The 21,216-nt window shown below is 40.1% G+C and overlaps 1 protein-coding gene across 1 annotated transcript; it reads right to left on the bottom strand.

Moving 5' to 3' along the window:
• Positions 1-66: 66 nt before the first annotated feature.
• Positions 67-21,216, bottom strand: XAB2 (XPA binding protein 2). The gene is given in 20 exon segments (XM_070937420.1): positions 67-706; positions 808-917; positions 4,005-4,131; positions 4,240-4,411; positions 5,133-5,255; positions 7,884-8,074; positions 8,720-8,882; positions 9,763-9,876; positions 10,592-10,723; positions 11,076-11,207; positions 11,516-11,635; positions 12,062-12,213; positions 12,695-12,839; positions 14,618-14,782; positions 14,936-15,070; positions 16,674-16,871; positions 18,500-18,623; positions 18,962-19,110; positions 21,050-21,153; positions 21,156-21,216. Coding segments are annotated over 20 exon segments (2,679 nt in total). The 3' UTR covers positions 67-644.

Raw genomic sequence — 21,216 nt, 5'->3', positions numbered from 1 at the left:
GAAGACTCCAAATTAAAGAATTCCGGTTTAAGGAAAGCTATCATTTAAGAAAATCTGTAGCCTTGGTTTTGTATTGCAAAAAAAAAATTTGTTTAAATCTGCAGTTCTTAACGTTTATAAAAATATAGGAACATTCATTTTAAAAGTTCATTTCTATGAATGAAGGCTAATTTTACACAGTAAACAATTATTTCAGCTTGGAGCATGATATACATTAAGCTCCCCACTCCCCTTGTTTCCATAATTGCCTTGTTTGTAATTTTAAGATTTCAGCCCAGGCAATAATAAAGCTTTTAGTGATAATGAAGTTGGTTAAGAATAGATATTACCATATTTCCAGAAAAACAAGCCTGAGTTTAAGAAAACTCCCCATGAAGAAATAAGTGTCTGCATTCATTACCATCCTTTCCGCAAATCTTCCATTTTAAATGTAAATTATTTGGGAGAAACATTTCCCTTCCTGTTGGTTAAACACAATACAACTATCAACAGTATTTTATAAATTGCTTCTTTCTCTATTATGTTGAGTTGCCAAGAAGAACAGCAGCTTAGAAGATCACAAAGAAAAGGCTTTACATGGCACACTGGTTAATCAGGAAGGTGTCTATACTCCAGCTTAAAATAGTTCATTAATAACAAATAGCTCAGTCATCTTTAAGGCCACCAAACACAGCAGAGGGGACGGTCTTCTGTTCCAGCTGCACCTCTGTAAAAGAAGAATTAGAATGGTTAGTGTGAAGGTTACTCACCAAAGTCAACAGCCATAGCACCAGAAGAATGCTGCTGTGTTACCATCCTTCCTCTTACCATCAGGCTCATTGTCTTCACTCTCATCGCTGTCATCCAAATCGATGTCTATCTCATCAGGATTGGCCCGCTTGGAAAGTTCAGCCAATTCACTGCGGGAAGCATCACTCCTGAAAAGAAGCAAGGGGAGAAGAGTGAACTTGACAGCATGCTTTCCAATCGGGACTGTCCTGTACTTACCCTTCCCTAATAAAACGGGCTGCCTATCCTTTTGCCCTGGCTTTATGTTTTCAAAAACATATTGAAAAGTTTGACATTTGTACATCTAAAGCAGATATAGCCATACTCTCGTATAAATTTTCTAATATGGCAAGAGTGAATTCATTCATTGGTTGAGTGGGGATGATGAACCAGCCGTATAATTTGTGGGGTCTTATGTCAGGACAGGCAATCTGATGCCCTTTGACTGAAACTTTCACAAGTCCCAATAAACCCAATTAAAAATTCTGGGAGGATGGGAATTTCAATCTAAACATTTTCAAAGCACCCAGTTATCTGCCTGGAAGAACCAGCTTCACATCTTTGTTTACCTATGGTGATTACAACTTGCCTTTTGGAAAGTTATTCTCAATCTAGGCCAGGGGTGTCAAACTCAATTTCATTGAGGGCCGCATCAGGGCTGTGGTTGACCTGGGGGACCAGCTGGGCATGGCCAACTGGGTGGGCGTGGCCAGCTTGACACAACTCCCCAAACTGCTGGCATGTTTCCTTTTCACACTGGGTAGACCAGGACAGCCCTGGGGGCCGGATCCAACCACATCATGGGTCAGATGCGGCCTGCGGGCCTTGAGTTTGGCACCCCAGGTCTAGGCTATCTTGGTACAGTTACTGAGCTAAGGAGGAAGATAACTTTATCTTCCAAAAGAGTTTCTAAGTATGAACGTGGACAGAGTTTACCAGAGACCAAGAAAGAGAAGAAACCAAACTGGAAATTGCCATGAAGAAAACAAACAAAGAAAGATAAAAATCTCAGGAACTTAACAAAAGCTTCAGACAACTGTTAGAAAAGACAAGAAGCAATATTATAGCAACATTTATAAGGACATTGAGGATGTAAACACACTGAAGATGGAAAACCAAGGAAATATTCAAAATATCTTTGAACTCAGAATAAGATCCCAATCTCAAATTGGTATGCTAAAGGAACTCCATGGACAGATAGTAACTGATTTAAAGGAGATCAAAAGAAGATGGAAGGAGTACTATATTGAAACATTACACAGAAGAGGTGGTCAGCATCCATATACCCTAGAAGATATTTCCTACTTACAAGAACCTGTACGACTAGAAGCTAATTATTGTCAAATTGGAAGATTACAGAAACTGATGGAGCACCTACAGAAATACAACATGCAACAGAAGAAGAATCAGTAAAAGTTCCAATCGAGCAAATACAGAGAATAATATGAGGATCAAGAGATTGGAAGAGGATGATTTACATTCCAATTCCCAAAAAAAGGGATTTGATAGAATGTGCAAATTATCACAGAATACCCTTCATTATACTTGCTAGCAAAATAATGCTTAGGATCATATAAAGTGAATTAGAGTTGGGAAAAAGTAATTTAGAATTAACTTTAGAAAAGGGGTATCTACGGGACCGCCTCCTGCCACCAATTGCCTCCCACCGGCCAGTTCGCTCCCACAGAGAGGGCCTCCTCAGGGTGCCGTCGGCCAGGCAATGTCGACTGGCAACCCCCAGGGGGAGAGCCTTCTCTATGGTAGCACCCACCCTCTGGAACAATCTACCCCCAGAGATACGAGTGATCCCAGACCTCCAGACTTTTCGTCGGGCTCTCAAAACCTATTTTTTTCAGTTAGCCGGGCTGTCCTGATTTTATGATTGGTTTTAAATAATTTTGATATGGTTTTAATTGGAATGTTTTAAATTAATGGGCCAAATTTATTTAATTATTTTAAATTTATTTTAACTTTTGTATATAAAATGTTTTATTTTTTGGCTGTTCACCGCCCTAAGTCTGAAAGGAGAAGGGCGGTTTAGAAATTTGAATAAAGATAAAGATAAAGAAAAGATTGAATAATAGGGACATTACAGCTGATGCAAGCTGGATAATTGGGAAAACCAAAGAATACACCCAAAGAATCAGTACTGGTAGTCCTTGCTTACTAACTGCCTCGTTTACTGACTATTAGAAGTTATGACTGTGACCTTTTATATTTATAATCATGTCCCACAGCCACGTGATTGCCACTCAGATGCTTTGCAATCAGCACACATTCACAACTGTCACAGCATCTCACAGCAACATGATTATTGTTTGTGTGCTTGCAACAAGCGGTTACTGGAGATGCAGAAGTGAAATCACAAGTTGTGGCCATGTGATGCCTCACTTAAGTCCAATTCTCCTGCCATCTCTTTTACACCCTGAAAAATAAAGAGGGCCCATTCTGAGACTCTTGCCCAGCTCATCATCATCCAGCTGGAGGCTATGATGTCTCTTATTTGATCATTCCCGAGGCAGCATCTCTTTACTCCATCATCCAAGATCTTTCTCACATACTGTTACATTATTTGAAGATGGACCACTCTGGAAAAAGCTGTAATACTGGGAAAGGTGGAAGGAAAGAGACCAGCAGCAAACTGGATGGACTCGGTAACACTGGCATTGGGTGTACTGGTGGAAGACCTGAAGCACCCGGTTAGGGACAGCATCATAGATAAAATCTTATGTGTGTGGTCACTAAATGTTGACATCATCTCGATGACACACAATCACATAGGTAGTCAATGAAATCAGAAAGCCAAATAGTACTTTCTCTGCTGGGTTCCCAATGTGTCATAAGTCATTCAGACCACACTGTACAAAAAGTACCAAAACACTAGATGCAAAGCAGGCTGTCCTTGACAATATTTCAGTGTCATTTTCCCTAGAAAAATGCATTTGATAGCTTGAAAGCTGAAATAGCCGTATGGTAGAAATTTGTGCTAGTTTCTCAAGGCAACTCCACAGTCCTGTTCTCATTCTAGACATGTTAGCAGCTAGAGCACTATTTATTCAACTGTTTCTTCCTGATGCTTGATGGGTTAAAATAATATACATTGTCTTGAGTTCCTCAACACAAATCAAAGAATTGGTCACATTTTTCCCATCATGTTTTTTTGATGATGTTATGAATCCAAATAGTCTTCCCAGGGAGAAAAAGATAAACAAGTCGTCTGCTTATAGAACCCTCACCTGACAAACAAGATCTTTTCCTTAGCTCGAGGCTGATCTCTTTCTGCTTCGGCTGCCAGGTGTTCTGCTCGCTGCTCTAAGAGCTTCATGTCATCCATGCCACTCTGTCCTGGTGCTAAGTCAGACACTGAAAGAAGGTAATGTTAAAGAGGAGGGATGAGCAGGAGGAACAGGAAAGGGTTAGAAGAGAACAGGAGACGTAGCTCATCTCCACCTAAAAGAAGGCAAGAAGTACCTGTGCCTGTGGCATTGCTGTAAACCTTTAGCATCTGAGAAGCCATGAAGTTAACTTGAGTGTTGTAAGTAGCCTGTACACTTCGCTTAATGCGCAGCATTTCTCGGATAGTGTCTTCGTTCCCATGCCGAATCTCAAATTCTTTCCATGTCTGCCAGAAGTTGGCCGTAGTCTAGGAAGGGAAACCAAAAAGATGTGTGTTTTGAGGACCGTTGAGAAAGAGACGGTGGCAACATTGAACAGAAAATTGATTCAAAGTTTGCTGTTTCCTCTGAGCTTTCTGATTATTAAAAAAAGGAAAGATGTAATGAGGTTAAGAGGACAAAGGTCAATTATTATTGCACTCTCTATCTTCTGCATCAGGAATGGGCAGTCATAAACAACAGAGACATATCCATTGCTTAAGCAAAACAAACGAACACACACCTTTATTTATCCATCAATGATTGCAGATGGAAACATCCATCCTTAGTTTTTCCAAAACTGCATATAAGATTGTCATGTCATAATACATATACAGTGGTACCCTGGTACTCAACTTTGAAACTCATCAATTTTGGTACTCAATGCATTTTGACGTGAAAAAATTTGTCCCGGTACTCATCATTTGTTTGGTACTCAACGCACAAGCTAGAACTTGTTGGTGTTGGCTGCCTTGTGACTCACTATATTATTCCTTATGGGAAAAATTTGTTTGGTACTCAAACAAATTGGTACCTCTTGGCACCAATTAACGATGAGTACTAAGGTACCACTTAATTTTGAACTGAGCAGGAAGTGATCATCTCTGCTCTTTTGGCAAAATGAGGAGCTTCTTTCTTCCTCCTCCCAACTAAATATTGCCACATGCAGACAGTACGCTAGTTCTCTAGTACACAGAAAAAGCCACTTACTCGGGGGTCACACATCTGTGAACAATAGGAATAGATTGCCCGAGCTCGGTCTATTTCACCCAATTTGCATTCCATATCAGCAAAGCGCAGACACATGTCCCGAGCGTGTTCATCTGATAGCACCTGCAAAAAGTATGGATATTTAAATGTACCCTGCCCTTCAATACTTCAGCTTCTAGGTTGGTATGAAGTAATAATCTAGAGCTAAGTACGTATATCATTTAAGGATTATGATTACCCAGAGGGCTTTCAGAATATTTTAGCAATTGGAATATCTGAACTGATCTAGGAGTTTTGTTCCAGGAAAACAAAACCAATTTGAACAATGTGAACAAGTCTGTGGATACATGGATGCCACACCCAAAGAGATAAATACAGATGCAACTAGAAAATGATGAGAGGTAGCTGGATTTAGTGAGAAGAATTCTTCTGGGCATCAGACAACTGACTCTGCAGAAAAGGATTAACTTTTCTTTAGGTGAAAAAAAACAAAACCCAACAAACCTTTTCTGTTCTTTATGGAGGAACCTCTCTGCAGGCAAAGGAACTGGCTTTATTCATAGGGGATCTTACATTCTATGATCTATAAAGTCTTTGAAACCAAACTTCATTCTATCAGCAAAAACATAATCGTCAACTGTCAGGTTAACTTTCTTCCCCAACTGCAAACTCTTCGCTCTTTGTGCTGATGAGTCTGTTGTCCATTGGCCAGAAGAACATCTGAACATAGTCTCCAAAGTTAAGGTGGCAGGAGTAGTATTCCCTAAGGTGGGCCTACAAGTGTTATAATACTTTCTCCAATCAATCAAAAGTCTCATCTGAGAAAGCTTCTGGAAATCTGCTTGAGACAAGTTATATGTGCCAATGCAATACAATCTTAGTCAGCACCTTAATGGAGGAGCCATAGACCCGCTTAACTTGTGCTCCTGGTTTGGATACATAAAGAGACCGCTGGGTGTTTGGTTTAATTGAATCCCAAGTATCCTGCAAATATTTAACTTGCTGAATATTTTGCTAGTGTTGGATGTATTTGGGATACAATTGGGCAACACAATCACTTAGGAATAAAGTTACCATGCGGATGTGGGAAAATGCACAAACCTTGCAACAATGTCTACAGCTCCTCCACTTTCCTGGCTGACGTACAGTAGCTACCAAGAACATTGCCTTCTAAGCTAATATTTTAGCTGGAATCTAAATAATAGGTCTGAACTAAGAATACTTACTCTAAATCAATTGTAGTTCAAGAGATTCACTGAGTATCTTCCCCTCATTAAGGGCTTGCATATTCCTGGTTACCTATTCCAGTTTTAGGATCACTTTTGTCTAGTAATACTGTGCATACTTTAAATGTGAAATCTATCTGTGCTCTAGAGTTCCTCTTCCTCCTCCTACTATTCCACAAAGACCTGCATGTCTGATGGGGCCTGTGACATTCTCCCTGCAGAATCTGTAGGATGAGCAAAGTCACAAAATAAGTGAAACGATGCATCTGACTTTTATGGAGGCTGCTGCCTGGGTCCTGGTGCTTCTTGAACCTATTTTTTTTTTTCTATGCTTTTTTGACTCATATGATAGTGGCTTTCTTTTACTTTCCTCCTGCAGTATGAGGTGGGAGAAAAGAGACAAAGATGTTGCAGGCCAAATGGAAGAAGAAATTTGTGATGAAGCAGATGCCAGAGCAAGACCCGAGAGAGACAAAAGATTCCTCTCTTGTTTTGCCAGGAAACTCTTCTCCTTTAATTGTTAAATGACTATGCCCATAGATATTACATGTTGCCCACTTTCTTGGCTGGAACTAGCAAGTTCTGCATCTTTCTTGGTGCCTGGATTCCGTCATGAGCTATAGTGTTCTCCTTCAGGTCCCTTTCTTGCTTTAGTGGAAGAATGAAAACTATCTGGGCACTGGGTCTCTCTCTTCTTTTATACCCAAAGTGGCAGGTGCAAAAGGAGCTGAGGATTCCCATATTTGGGTCTCTATGTCCTCCTGACAGACTACTTCATATAGTGGCTTCCCTTTGTATCCCTGCTGTTATCTCATGTGAACGGATCGAAATGCTATAGGCAGTCTATCAATCTATCGCAACACCCCACTTTTCCTCTTCTGGAATTGCTTTGAAATTCTTCTTTTGGACTGATCGGGAGAGAGCTGGATGCTATGCTGTTCTCTGGCTTCACTGTCACTCCTCTGTTGTCACAAAGTACAACGAAGCTGCTAGTGCTGTATGGAGGCTGGTGCAGACAGTAGGGATTAACATGGTTGGTTTTAGTCTTAGAGGCATCTCAGCTGTTCTGGAAATTCACACTCCAGTCCTTGAGCAACTGACCATGAGGTGGGATAGAGGCTTTCACCATTGTTTGACTTCTTGATGGCTGGCTTCTTTCTTTTTTAATTTTTCTTTTCTTGTCAGTCAGCTCCAGAAGGACTGAAGGACTGTTTCCTGCTTGACAAGACCTAGTCAAAAATAAAAGTAATCTTCTCCAAGGGAGCAGGCAATTCTTCCTGGCCTTTCTGATCAACTCAACAAAAATCATTCCTTTCCTATAGGTTTGATTTGATAACTATGACTACCTACAGATTTATATAGGAGGAAGCAACCCAAGATGCACATGATCTAATAAGTGACCCACATTTTTAATTGTGGTTGGCCAGCTAGAATAGATTAAGCCGTATCATTCTATGAAGGAAGCTGAATCATATTGGTTAGGATGGGAAAACCAATAGATGCAATTTAGAGAGAATAAACTAACCTCAATTGCCTTCTCATAGATGCTACGTGTGTGGGTGACGCCATAAATTTCAGCTGCTCTCTTGATGTAGATGTTGTACATATCATGCTGCTCTGAAGGCAGCACAGCCTGAGTAGCTCGCTCATATACTGCCATGGCATGGCGGGCCAGCCCATATTCCTCCTCCAGCCTGGCATATAACAGATAGATGGCTGCAAAAAGAAAGAAAATTAGAGCCAGATTTCATCTCCCTTCAATTTCAGGTCAACGTTTTTCATTAGACTTATTAGCATGCTTGTTATCAAAAAGCACTCAAATAAGTCCTTGTTGAGAATTTGCCCACTCTGATTCATCTTGCTCTCCTCCACTAAATGATGAAGAAATGAAGAGAAGCTCTATGTCTATGGAGATTCTCAGCCATCCAGGTCATGCTTGTCCCAATGTTGCTTTTTCAAAAGGCAACTGGCCTTTTTTATGCTTTTGCTTGAAGACGTTTCGTGTCTCATCCAAGAAGATTCTTCAGTTCTGAAGAACTGAACTGAAGAAGCTTCTTGGATGAGAACAGGAATGTTTTCAAGCAAAAACAAAGTCCAGTTGCCTTTTGAAAAAGCAACACTGGGAAGAGAAGTTCTCTTTACCCAATTTCCAATGAAAAAGGCATTTTTGAGTCCTCAAGTTCCTTCTCAGGCCAATAAAACAAGTCCATTGATAGGGATTATTGGATAGGCTAGGAGGTTTGCTACAATCAACTGTTGTCCAGAAGACATGTCCCATCCAACCTTTCTTCTACTCAGAATCTGACTGAATAGGAAAAGTTTGTGACTCAACTTCTTGCTAGAGAGACATTTCATACATACTTTTTGCAAATTTCTGGGGACAGCCATCCAGGGCCTGCTCAAAAAGATCCCGAGCACGCTCCAACTTCTTGCCACCATAACGGTCAATGAATTTGGTTAGATAGGTGTTCCAGATATCATAAACATTTGGCCACTTAAACAAGGAGATGCCTCTCTCATATGCCTGTCAAATTGAACAGAAAGTACAAACCAAACATTCAGACTGCTTTGCAGAAGGCTCTGCACTATTCCCAACTCAATTAAATACCATATGGGACTGTCATGCTTTGACTATACTGATTCACATTTTAAGGAATAATTTTCTTCCTGCAAATTGCTAACCAACCAAAAACTACTTTAATCGGAGATCCTAGGAGCCTTCTATTGTATTGGAGTGCTAATTCTACCTTAGTTATGTTTCTGTTTAACATTTTCCAATTAAACAAAAAAACTGATAGCCATCCCAGAAGAAAGCAAACAAACTTTTTCGATAATTATAAACAATAGCTAAGAAATATTATATATGAAATGAAATTTGGATAAAATGTTTAAGCACTTGTTTTTTTCTATTAGAGGTAAGAATATCTGTCATATAATGCAAGTTTGAAAATTTTGAGAGCACAAAATGATTTTCACCGATTGAAATACTGTCTGTAAGTGTTTGGAAGGTTGATGTTTTTTGTGTTGTTTTTGTTTAAAAAATAAAAAACTTTTTGAAAAAAAAAACAATAGCTAAGAACAGCAAAGATGCATGGCAATTATAGTGCAAAATATTTACTCTGTTCCTGTAGCTGTCCCAACACCTAAGCTATAGTTTGCTCTGAAACACAGACCATCTCAACGTGGAATATATTGGCTAGTTTGTTCAGTTTTGAGAGAGAAAGATTATATACAGTAATTATCCTTTGCAACATACTGTACATAACAAGATCTTAAGTGTATTGCAGCTGGTTTGGCCCTCTCTTCTGTACTACCATCTGTAACATGCAGTGCTCCAGGTTCAATGACTTCTACATTGATACAGGCCCAGATGGTAGAAGGAAGCATTGATGAAACGAACTCACCTTGAAGCTCTCTTCAAAATATTTGTGCTCCTCCAGGAACAGACCATAGTTAATGATGATTTGTGGGGTGGCAATGCGAAGATCCAAAATGCGATCGTATACAGCCTTAGTAGACTAGGAATGGCAAAGCAAAAAAAGCTTCAATACTAGGCTGGACCAGAACTCCAATCACAGGCACAGATTCTTATTACTCACTTCCCAACTATGTCCAAATTGAGATGAAACACTTAAATTTGAGACTGAATGCCTTTTGTAGAGTAACTTGCTGGCTCCTACCCCCCATGCTGGTCAAATCAGGTGCTATCACACTCCTTATCAGTAACACGATAGAAGTTAAATGAATAGAAATACAGCAATGCACTTATAGGCGACTATTATTACCATTCTTCTTTAGCTACTTAGGGGAAGGAACAGATGGCTTGTGCCAATAATTCCATTCTGGCCCTGCTGCTTCAAAAGATTATTTCCAAGCCAAACTCATGAAATAAGAGGGAAAGGATGCTCGGATTCCTTAAAGAGGAAGAGCAAAAGAGAGACTATCTTTTATTTTGGATGACTTCCTACTCACTTGCAAATTAAAAAGGGTAAGAAATACCTTGATTTGATTCTAAGGGGGGAATAATATTTTTAAAGCATTTTATCTGTGCTTGGTTACAGGACTTTGTCCAATCTCATAAATCTCAAAAGAGAAAAAAAAAGGGGGAAGTTTCTTCTAGATGCCAAGCTTAGCCTAACAAATCTCTGCCTGGCAAAATGGCCCATCGTAAAAATTGCCAGGAGAAATGCCAGCCGGGATAGGTAAGAATGGAAGCGAACCAAGACCACTTACTTTGAAAGTGCCGAGACTTTCTTCCAAGTCAGCCAGCATGGACCAAACCTTGAGGGACTTATATACACGGTTCTGCACAGGCTCTGTGGAATCAAAATATTCGGCTTTCTTAGCTGGGATAGCTGTAGCTTTCTGGAAGGAGAAAAAATGATGATAAGAACAGAGGAAGTAGAACCCCTGGAGCAAGCAGGTTAAGAACTGGGCTCACATACAGTACTGTATATAGACATTTGAGACTACGTAGCTTTGTTGCATGCAAAGGGAATCCTGACTTCCTTCAGCCTTGCTTAACTAATGCCCTCTTATTGTGGAGTAAAAAGAATCTTTGTCAGCTTCCCAACGATCAGATTCTTGGCCCACAATATCCAGGAAGATATAAAGACGATCTGTTCAAACCTAATCATTTGGAAAACTATTACAATCAAGCAAGTTTGATTATAAGACTCCAAAATGCACTCTTCTTGTTTGGTTTGCTTCTTCTCACCCTCAGGATACGCAGGGCTTGATCGTAGTTCTCATGCCGCAGCTCCATCTCACCATACTCGCACCAGACGCTGGCCAGTTCATCCACCTGCTTAAAGTTCACCTTAGTGGCCTTTTCAAAAATTGTTCTGGCCTGGTATAAGACAGGGAGAAAAAAAAAATCAGAGGAAAAGCTAGGAGAGAAAAAAAAAGAAAACTCACCATGTCTTCTCTTTGGATTCTAGTCTGTAATGCAGCTTAAACCCCACCCCTCCCCAAATTGCTTTGTGCATCACCAAGGACTGGGGCCCATCTCAGAAACCCTACAACAAGTACTCATTTGGAATGTTTTTATACGTTAATTGTGAAAACCCCAGAATTTAACTCTTCAGACAGTAGCTAGGAAAGAGAAACAGGAAATAGGCTAGGGCAGTGCTTGCTTCTGTCCAGTGCATCACTCACATCTTCTATCTGTCCATTGGTCTCGTAGAACTTGGCAAAAGAAACCCACAAAGTATGTGTCTTTCCAGTGGCTTTAAATGGGTCAACAGTCTGCACTGCTTCCGTGTACGTGTTGATGATCTGGAAGGAGTAAAAAGTAAGTCAGAAAGGAGAGTCATGATTGGAATGTTCCTTTCTTGCTTGCTTCATGCTTGGGTGAAATACTGTGAAACATAAAACTGAGCAAGTGAGAAGAAAAGGCTCTTTGTGTTAACTCAGCCTCATTAAGAGACAGAATTTTTTTAAAGCTACTTTGAGATGCAAGTACATGAAAAGAAGCCCTGATATATCCTATTTTCACAGACAGACCTAACTTCCAAGGGGTCTCAAACCGGGTGGCTGACTGGTTCAAGTTAACTGCTTGAAAAGTATTTCCATGAGCTCCAGTTCCAGAATGTTACTGTCATTGAACATAAAATCCAGTATTTAATAAATGGGAACGGTGTTGTAGGCTACTGGCTTGAGAACATGACAGCTCTAGCCATTCAGAGATGAACGTTCTCCTACCTCCCAAGGTTTGCCTTCATATAGCTTCACCCTCTTGTGCCACTCATGGACGTTGTGAGGATTCTGGCGCAGGAGGACACTGTTGAGAAGCAGAGGCCGCCGTGTGATCAGCTGCTCAAAGCGTGCCAGACGCAGTTCCAGATCTACATCATCTATTTTCCAAACAGAAAAATAGCAGAAATGAAATTATACTATAGGACCACAGTTCTTTTCTATTTAGCTACACAGTTCTCCAAAGGCATGGGAAGAATAAGAAAAGTAAGAGTTGTGTAGTCTATAACTAATGTATGGGATGGATAAAAAGAGAGAAGCCGTTTTCTATTAACGTTAAGGTATTATCTGTACTAAAACACAGGGAAACATCCAGCATCATGTAAAGATCCAGGATAGAGATGGACAGAATGTGGCCATCTACAAGTTGGAGAACTCCAACTTCCATCAGCTCTAGCCAGCGTAGCCAATAGTGAAGGATGGTGAAATGAAGGAGGATTGTAAGACCAAACAATCTGGGAAGTCCTGATTGGTGAAAGTCGGAAAGCTTCAGAAGACTCAAAAACTGTGTTACCTCCTCCCCTCAATCCAGTTTAAAGAGAAGGAGTAACATTTGCTTTCTTCTGGCTAAGCTGCTCTTACCATCCTCCTCACGTCCCATTTCAGAGTTGGTCTCCATCTTAGCAGCAATCATGCTCTCCTCAAATTGGGCGTAGCTGTCAAATACTTGAGTGAAATCCCGTACCGTCATCACTGTCTGAATAGCTTCTTCATACACATCACGAGCCTAAGACAGAGACAATAGTCACCGAAGCTGCTCCAGAACACAGCTTGTTTGGCCTCTCTTCTTCAGCCACCCAGCAGTTTGCACCTCTCTTCAAAAGGGATTGGTTTTATAAAAGCACAGTCCATCTCTCAGGATGCAATCCATCCTTAGGAAAACCAGGTTCTCATTTATGTGGGACAGCCCAGTCAGTCAAAAGGCAGCGAACTGGAATGAACATGGTCTAACAGGGAGGAAATCTTCCTCTAGAACTGTTGCAGTTACTGCTAAGAAATTACACCTACGTCAGCTCAAAGTGATGGCTCACAGCTAGGCTTAAACCTACTCGAAAAGCAAACTTCAGGCAACAGAAAATTGTGCCCATAATTTGATTTTCCCATCAAATCCAAAGTCCAATAACTAAGAGTATTTTTGGTTCATATCTGAAAAAGAATGAAGTTTCAAGCTCATCCAACACAGCCAAAGATAAGAAATGTCCAGCTTCCTCTAGCTGTTTTCTTTACCCATGTGCTAGCAAACAAAGGTTTCTTAAAATCTATCTGGCATTCCCTAAAGGCTACCCTGCAGTTATACAGAGAGCACTAATATTTATCTATGAAAAGTGTACTACAGAAGCTAACACAGAATTCAAAGAGTCCCTGAGGCTATTTTCCTGCCACTGCCTCTGAGAAACTCATGATCCTGAAGTCCCATGAGAAGGACAAACTTAATAATATTGGCTTAATCTACCCTTTGGACCTGAAACAGGCTAGTGATCTGATGGCATGGGTTTGGTTCTCCAGATTTTCTATTCCAAGGATACTGCCCTTTTTTCCCCTCTGCGTGGGCAAAGAAAAGTTATTCTGAAATGAAGCCCAGAAGTTGTATAGGGCCCACAATTTGCCTCTTTTTCTGTTTTCAACCTCCTAAAACTAGCAAAGGCTGACAAGATTCTAAAAATGGAATAGAAGTCACATGTACACATAAACAATGGATACTTATTTATATCTTATCTTTATTATTTCTATAACTATCCCAAAGTAGTGAACGCACATACACTACTCCTTCCTCCTTCTATTTTCTCCACAACAATCCAGTGAGGTGAGCTGAGCTGAGCTGAAAAAGAATGACTGGCCCAAAGTCACCTAGCTGGCTTTCATTCCTAAAGTAGACTCAAATTCACAGTCTCCTGGCTTCTAGCCTGATGCCTTAACTTTTAGACAAACTGGTTCTCATATGCCTTGCTCTGAACTCCCTAACCGTAACTCTTTGTAACACTGTTACTGCCCTCCTCTGAAGAGGTAGGTAACAATTTTATGTTTCTTAACTAATAAGCAGGAAACATTGTTTCCCAGCTAATTTTCAAGGGCTGCAAAATAGCAATAGCACTTAAGACGTATATACCACTTTATAGTGTTTTACAGCACTCTCTAGGTAGTCAGCATATTGCCTCCAACGATCTGAGTCCTCATTTACCGACCTCGGAAGGATGGAAGACTGAGTGATGCACAGCTGAAAGGCTGATAGTGATACACAATTGATTTTTTTTCAAATCTTTGGTAAGAGTTTAAAAAAAATATTAAGACTTAACAAAAGTTCCCAGGGCCTTACAAATTGACCTGCAGAATGCCGGATCCACTTCTAATCTAGCCTATGATTTTCTCAATTTAGTAGGGTTAAATCAGGGGTACAAACAAATTGGTGGCTGCACTCTGCCCAATCTATGCTTTGGAAAATTTCTTCCTGGGGTGGGATTTTAGCTGTATCATCATATCATGCAGACTGCTGGATTCAGTGCCTACCTTCTCAAAATGGCCACTGCGGATGTAGTAATCTGCCAAAGAACACCACAGCTTGCCCAACTGGTCTGTGAAACGAGTCAGGCCACCTCGGATGATGGCCCCCACATTGAGTGACTTCACCTTGTCTGGATTTTGAGAGATGAGATCACAGAGCTCGTGCCACAACTACAAAAGAAGCCCAAAATGCCAAACAATAAGAGGCAATAGAGAACCCAGAAAAGCTTCTGAGAGGCACAGAAAAAGCATGCAGGCTTAGACCAAGGAGATTTAATATGTAACTCTGGATGGTAGAAATGATTGTCTGCTACAGAAACCTACCTGATAATTTGATTTTCCCTCCTTGGAAACAAAACGCTCATCATTCACCACAGCTCCAAGACGAACAGCGGCTTCATCCAGACGGTCAATGGAGCGCAGGTACTCAATATATTCCTCTGCATTCTCAGGGCTCAGCTGCAACGTAAGAGAAACCATACCTATAAACCTCATATCAAGGGCTCAGAGCACATAGCCATTAAGAGAACTTATGATTCTCTGCTGATGGAAATGCTATTCTGAAGACTAGTCAAGTACAAGAACCAGTCTGCATTCATCAGCCTACGTTAGATGAATATATTAGGCTGTTTGGTTTATGATGATTTTGCTTGGGAGAGAATATCGAGGAACAATTAAGCTGTACTTGTCAATATTATGTAACTGTTTGAAAACACAAAGGAGAGCAAAACTCAGGAATCCTGAACCTAAACTACTTCTGATTATTAATACATTTAATTATAACACTATTTCAAAAGTAAAAAACCCCAGGCCCTGGATTTTCAGGTTCATGTGCCAACTATATCTCCTTTTTTCCTGTGAATGATGTGAGAGGTTCTATTTTTCCACAAATCCTATGCCTTAGGAAAATGAGACTACTAACAACCAGGCCAAGACTACAGTATTGCCTTAGATGCTTTAGCTCAGAAACTTTAACTAATCTTTTGAGGTCTTTAACCCAGTTTTATCTTTAACTTGAAAATGGGATCAGGTATATTCCATTATCCCCCAACTCTGGCAAGTTACAGATGTGTGGACTTTATCTCTTGAAATTCTTAGCAATGGTCATGATGGTCGTGAAATGATAGTCTATATATCTAGAAGTTGTTTCCGAGTCATATACTATGTAATCACTTCTTTTATGTACATTTACAAGATTCCAAAGAAAAAGGACAAAGATGCTATATTTTAACAGTTGTATACAAGGAGGAATGATAGAATATTAGTTTGGTGTCCATGTGTGGACACCCAAAAAAATAAAATAAAAATCACCAGACATAAGAACTTGGTATTCCCTGATTGACTGCCATTTTTTAGAGTGTGCAACTGCTTCAGAGCGAAACATTCTAATAAAATATATATTACAGGTAGCTCAGGATTTACTACTACAATTGGGACCAGAATTTCTATTGCTAAACTAGGTGGTTGTTAAATGAGTTGTGCCCAATTTTATGACTTTTTGCCATGGTCATAAAGCAAATCATTGCAGTAATTAAGTGAATCATGCGGTTATTAAGTGAATCTGGCTCCACCCCCCCCCCTTGACTTTACTTGTCAGAAGCCAGCTGGGAATGACGCAAATGGCAGTCACATGATCTTGAGATGCTCTAAAGGTCATACATACATGTTGGTTGCCAAGTGCCCGAATTTTAATCATGTGACTGTGGGGATGCTGCAACAGTTGTGAGAGGACCAATTGTGACTTTTTTCAGTGCTGTTATAATTTCGAGTGGTCGCTAAGTGAATGGGTTTTAAGCCAAGGAATGTCAAGATTGAACCGCTTTGCTTCTTTCAAACCTCAACTCTTTTCAACTTGCCAATGAACTGGGGGAGGGTGGGGGGAGGGAAGGGGGAAATAGATTGCTGAGAATGTGTGCATGGACCATGAGAGCCTGGCAACCATCAAGGTCACCACTGCAGGTGCTTGAGAAAGAGATGGACTGTTCCCATAACAAAAGGATGTCTCATAATTGGACAATCTTGACAAGGACTACCTATAATGGGAATGGGAAGACACCCTCACCTTTAGGTACCTACGGTAGACCCGTACAGCTGTCTCAGGTAATGGATAGAGTCGCACAAACTTCAGGTAAAGTGGCCAGATACGATGGTGCTGTGTGATGGGCAGAGCTCTGAGCGCCCGGTCAAATGTCCTGCGGGTACGGGTGATGCGACATTGGTCCATGAGAAACTGGCAGTAATCTAGCCATATCCGAGGCATCTGTAGGAAATATAAGATACCAGAAATAAAATAATCCCTTCGTTAAATCAGACAAAAGTCCATATTGTCCAGCAATCTGATTCAAAGATGGTGGCATAAGTGGTTTGTCTTCTGAGTCAAGTTATATATACACGACCACCCTTGAATAAAAAAGGTCCACTTATAACTTCATGTAACTTCATATAATTTAAATAAATGTAAATGTTTTAATTAAGAACATAGCCACTCTCCTGATGGATTGGACCTCTGGCTCATCTAGTCCAGCTGTCTGTTCTCACAGTAGCCAACCAATTGCACAAGGAAGCCCACTAGTCTTCAGAAGCAGTCACATTGCTAGCAAAGCTAATAGGCAATGATCACCATGACTTTCATAAATTTTTTGAAGTCAGTCAAGCTAGTAGCAAGTAACACATCTTGAGGTAGTGAATTACACATTGTTTTAAAAATCAGAATTTTTTTCTGCCCTGATTTTTCCAAGATTCAATTTCATTAGATGATCTCTGGTTCTAGTAACTCGGGAAGGAGAAAATAGCTTCTCCTTGTTCACTTTGTTCTCACCATGCATAATTTTTACACCTCAACCATGTTTCCTCTTATTCACCTGTTTTCTTAGCCACCAAAATCTCAACGTTGTAACCTTTCTTCGTAGGAAAGTTGCTCAAGCCCCCCTTAAACATCTTACAGATAGTCCTTGACTTACAGCAACAACTGAGCCTAGAATTTTGGCTGTAAGTAATTGCAATTGTGTGTGTGTGTGTATATATATATATATATATATATATATATATTTCTTTTTAGTATTTGGCATTCTCAAATTGCCCCCTTCTCTTGATTTATGGGAGATGTTTTTCCACCCCATTATACTGCTTCAGTCCTCCCTTTTGGGTTTTGCAAGTCAAAGAGGCACAAGAAGTAGCCAGAGCTCTCTTCAGATCCCTCACCTGTGAATATGTATTGCTTATATCATATGTTACTTATGCATTAAACTCTCATCTTTCTGAGAAGTATAAATTTGAGTACATCCCTTTCTTGGGTGAATGCAGGTCTGACTCAATACTCTTCAGTCCCTCTAGCATGTGCTATCTAATAAGCACTGCAGTAAGACTTGATTATGGGCTTTTTCCATAGTAAGTTGAGCCATTACGTGCCTGGACTCAACTTTTTGACCATTTTTACGATGGCCACTAAGTGTACACCATGGTTGTTAAACGTATCATGTGGTGTAAGTCTGAATCCAGCTTATCCGATTGGGGTATTGAAAAAATTTATATTGCAAAATGCAATCGTATGACCATAGGATACTGCAACCGGCCATAAATGCAAGCCAGTTCCCAAGCAACCAAAATGTGATCATATAACCACAAGAGTGGTGTAGCAGTCATATCTCTGAGGACAGGTTGCAAGTAGGTAACTTTTTTTCGAGCCTGTCCTAACTTCAAAGAGTTGTTAAGCGATGGGTCATAAGTCAAGGACTACCTATAATCACCTTCCTTTCCAATCAGAAAACTAATTAGCAAGTGTTTCAAACTGAGCCGACTTGAGCTTAAGCCATATGTTTTTCCCATCCATGTCTTCCTGCTCCTCTTGGGCTCTACCAAACCCTTTAAGTTTGTAGGCTAACACTGTACCTTATGCATGAAGACCAAGGCACGCTCATGGCAGTTGTTCACTTCTTCATAGCAGGAATCTGTTACACATTTGCTCTTCACTTGTTTCCGCCTCTGCTTAAGGTAGTTGTACCAGAGCTTGTAGCTGCAAGACACAACAAAAGAGACCATCAACATCATAATAAGGAATTTTGATCTTTTCCAACTCTGACTGGCAGCAAATTTTGAACTGCAATCTTCACACTTTGTTTGGAAGTTTTAGAGTAGCAAGGTGACCTAGCTATACAAAGTATTACCAATCTCTTTCAGCAAAGACAAATTTAGACCCCCCCCCAAAAAAAGGGGGGGGCAGAAGGGGCATCCGGGTTATTGACTTTGAAAAATCAGTGGCTTCTATGAAAAACTGGGTGTTAAAAAAATAATTTTAGTATTTGCAAAAATGTAATTTTCAAAACGATCATAATGAATGAAAGATAACTATACCTTCCTGGCAATTCCTTAAGAGCTCTCTCATAGATCAGATTCAAGGTATGTTTGGGAGCATTTTGCTTGAAGTCAATATAGCGGATCCAGCACTTGACAGAGAATGGATTGCGTAAGATCTCTTCTTCATACTGGAGGTCTTCCTCCTCCTGTACAGGGAGGTAGAATAGGTTGGGATAAAAAGCACCATTTTCTTTCACTGAACATCACTACAACTTCAATATCTCAACAATATTATTTTCAGGTTATTTCCACAGGATAGATGATAGCATTATGTAGTAATAACACATATGTGGGGGATCAAGAAAATCTAATCACTTCATAGAATAGAATAGAATAGAATAGAATAGAATAGAATAGAATAGAATAGTATAGTATAGTATAGTATAGTATAGTATAGTATAGAATAGAATAGAATAGAATAGAATAGAATAGAATAGAATAGGAATAGGAATAGGAATAGGAATAGGAATAGGAATAGGAATAGGAATAGGAATAAGAATAGAATAGAATTCTTTATTGCCCAAGTGTGATTGGACACACAAGAAATTTGACTTTGGTGCATATGCTCTCAGTGTACATAAAAAGACAAGATACATTTGTCAAGAATCATAAGGTACAACACTTAATGATAGTCATAGGGTGCAAATAAGCAATCAAAGCATACTAGGAAGCAATCAATATCACTATAAATCATAAGGATACAAGCAACAAAGTTACTGCCATGCAGTCATAAGTGGGAGGAGATGGGTGATAGGAACGATGAGAAGACTAATAGTAATGTAGCTTTAGTGAATAGTTTGACAGTGTTGAGGGAATTATTTGTTTAGCAGAGTGATGGTGTTTGGGAAAAAACTGTTCTTGTGTCTAGTTGTCTTGGTGTGCAGTGCTCTATAGCTTTGTTTTGAGGGTAGGAGTTGAAACAATTTATGTCCAGGATGCGAGGGGTCTGTAAATATTTTGACAGCCCTCTTTTTGACTCTTTTTGACTTTTTGCAGTATACAGGTCCTCAATGGAAGGCAGGTTGGTAGTAATTGTTTTTTCTGCAGTTCTAATTATCCACTGAAGTCTGTGCCTGTCTTGTTGGGTTGCAGAACCAAACCAGACAGTTATAGAGGTGCAGATGACAGACTCAATAATTTCTCTGTAATCTCAGTGTCATTAAATAGGTACTGGCACATCTCTGTAATGCTCCTATTGTCCCTATCCACACCACTAGTTATATGGAAATAGGTTAATAAAAATAATAATTTTATAAGAGTATGTTACTAAATGTTGATATAAAAAAGACTTGGAAATGCTATTATTTTAATTGCAATATTATGGTCTATGATGTTATGGTCTTTCCTGCCCACCTCACAAAGGCGCAGAGAAATTGCAGCTATACTTATCTTAAAATGTGCTTTCAAAAGCAATATAGCATTATGTGATTTTCATCCTTTAATCATATACTGTTAGAAGGAAGTTGGTTATGCAAGCCATTTTAGGGTGCCTATATAATTCCCAAATCTTCTCTTAAAAGATAAAATGCAGACAGTAGTTTCAGACAGCCAGGCATTCCTGTCTGATCTTTATGGATTGGGAGTCACAGTTGATAATTAAAAGGCATCCGTTTTTCCCCACCAGCAAAAATCCCCATGATATATTGACGATGTTGCAAAAGCGATCCACTGCAACTACCGTTTTTTTTTGTTCACGATCGGGTGTGATTGTCTAAGTATATACTTAGACCAATATACTTACACTTAAAAAGACGTCTAAGTCTATTTATCCATTTATCATCATCATCACCATCACCATCCTTCCCATCTTCTTCACTCCCCCCCCTTATTGGTATCAATATGATTATGATGATTATGATTACGCTGTTGCTTTGCAGCTTTTGCACCGGAGGCAAAATTCCTCCGATCACACTTGGCCAATAAAGTACAGTATTCTATTCTATTCCTCCATTGGGGGGAAAAAAATCTCCAAGCGAGCCTCCCCTTCCAAGCGTCTCTACTGAGAAAAAGCCTCGCCATGTAAACATCGATGGAAGCCCATCTTCCCGACCCAGGGACCCAACCTCTTCCCCAGCCCGGACTCACGAAGAAAAGCTCCCGCTTTCCTGACACCGTCTCCGACTCCGGCATCGCGGCCTTTCCCTGTCGAGGCCAAATACGGCGCGCAAAGATGACGTCTCTTCTCCCTTGCGTTCGAAATTCAACGTCAAATCTGTCCCTCGTCTCAGTCTCGCATTGGGCTGGCCTCCCAT

The sequence above is a fragment of the Pituophis catenifer genome, unplaced genomic scaffold, assembly GCF_029215685.1.
Source record: "Pituophis catenifer annectens isolate HBS135680 unplaced genomic scaffold, rPitCat1.0.hap2 SCAF_2, whole genome shotgun sequence".
In the NCBI taxonomy this organism is placed as follows: domain Eukaryota; kingdom Metazoa; phylum Chordata; class Lepidosauria; order Squamata; family Colubridae; genus Pituophis; species Pituophis catenifer.
This window is presented reverse-complemented; position numbering and strand designations above follow the sequence as displayed.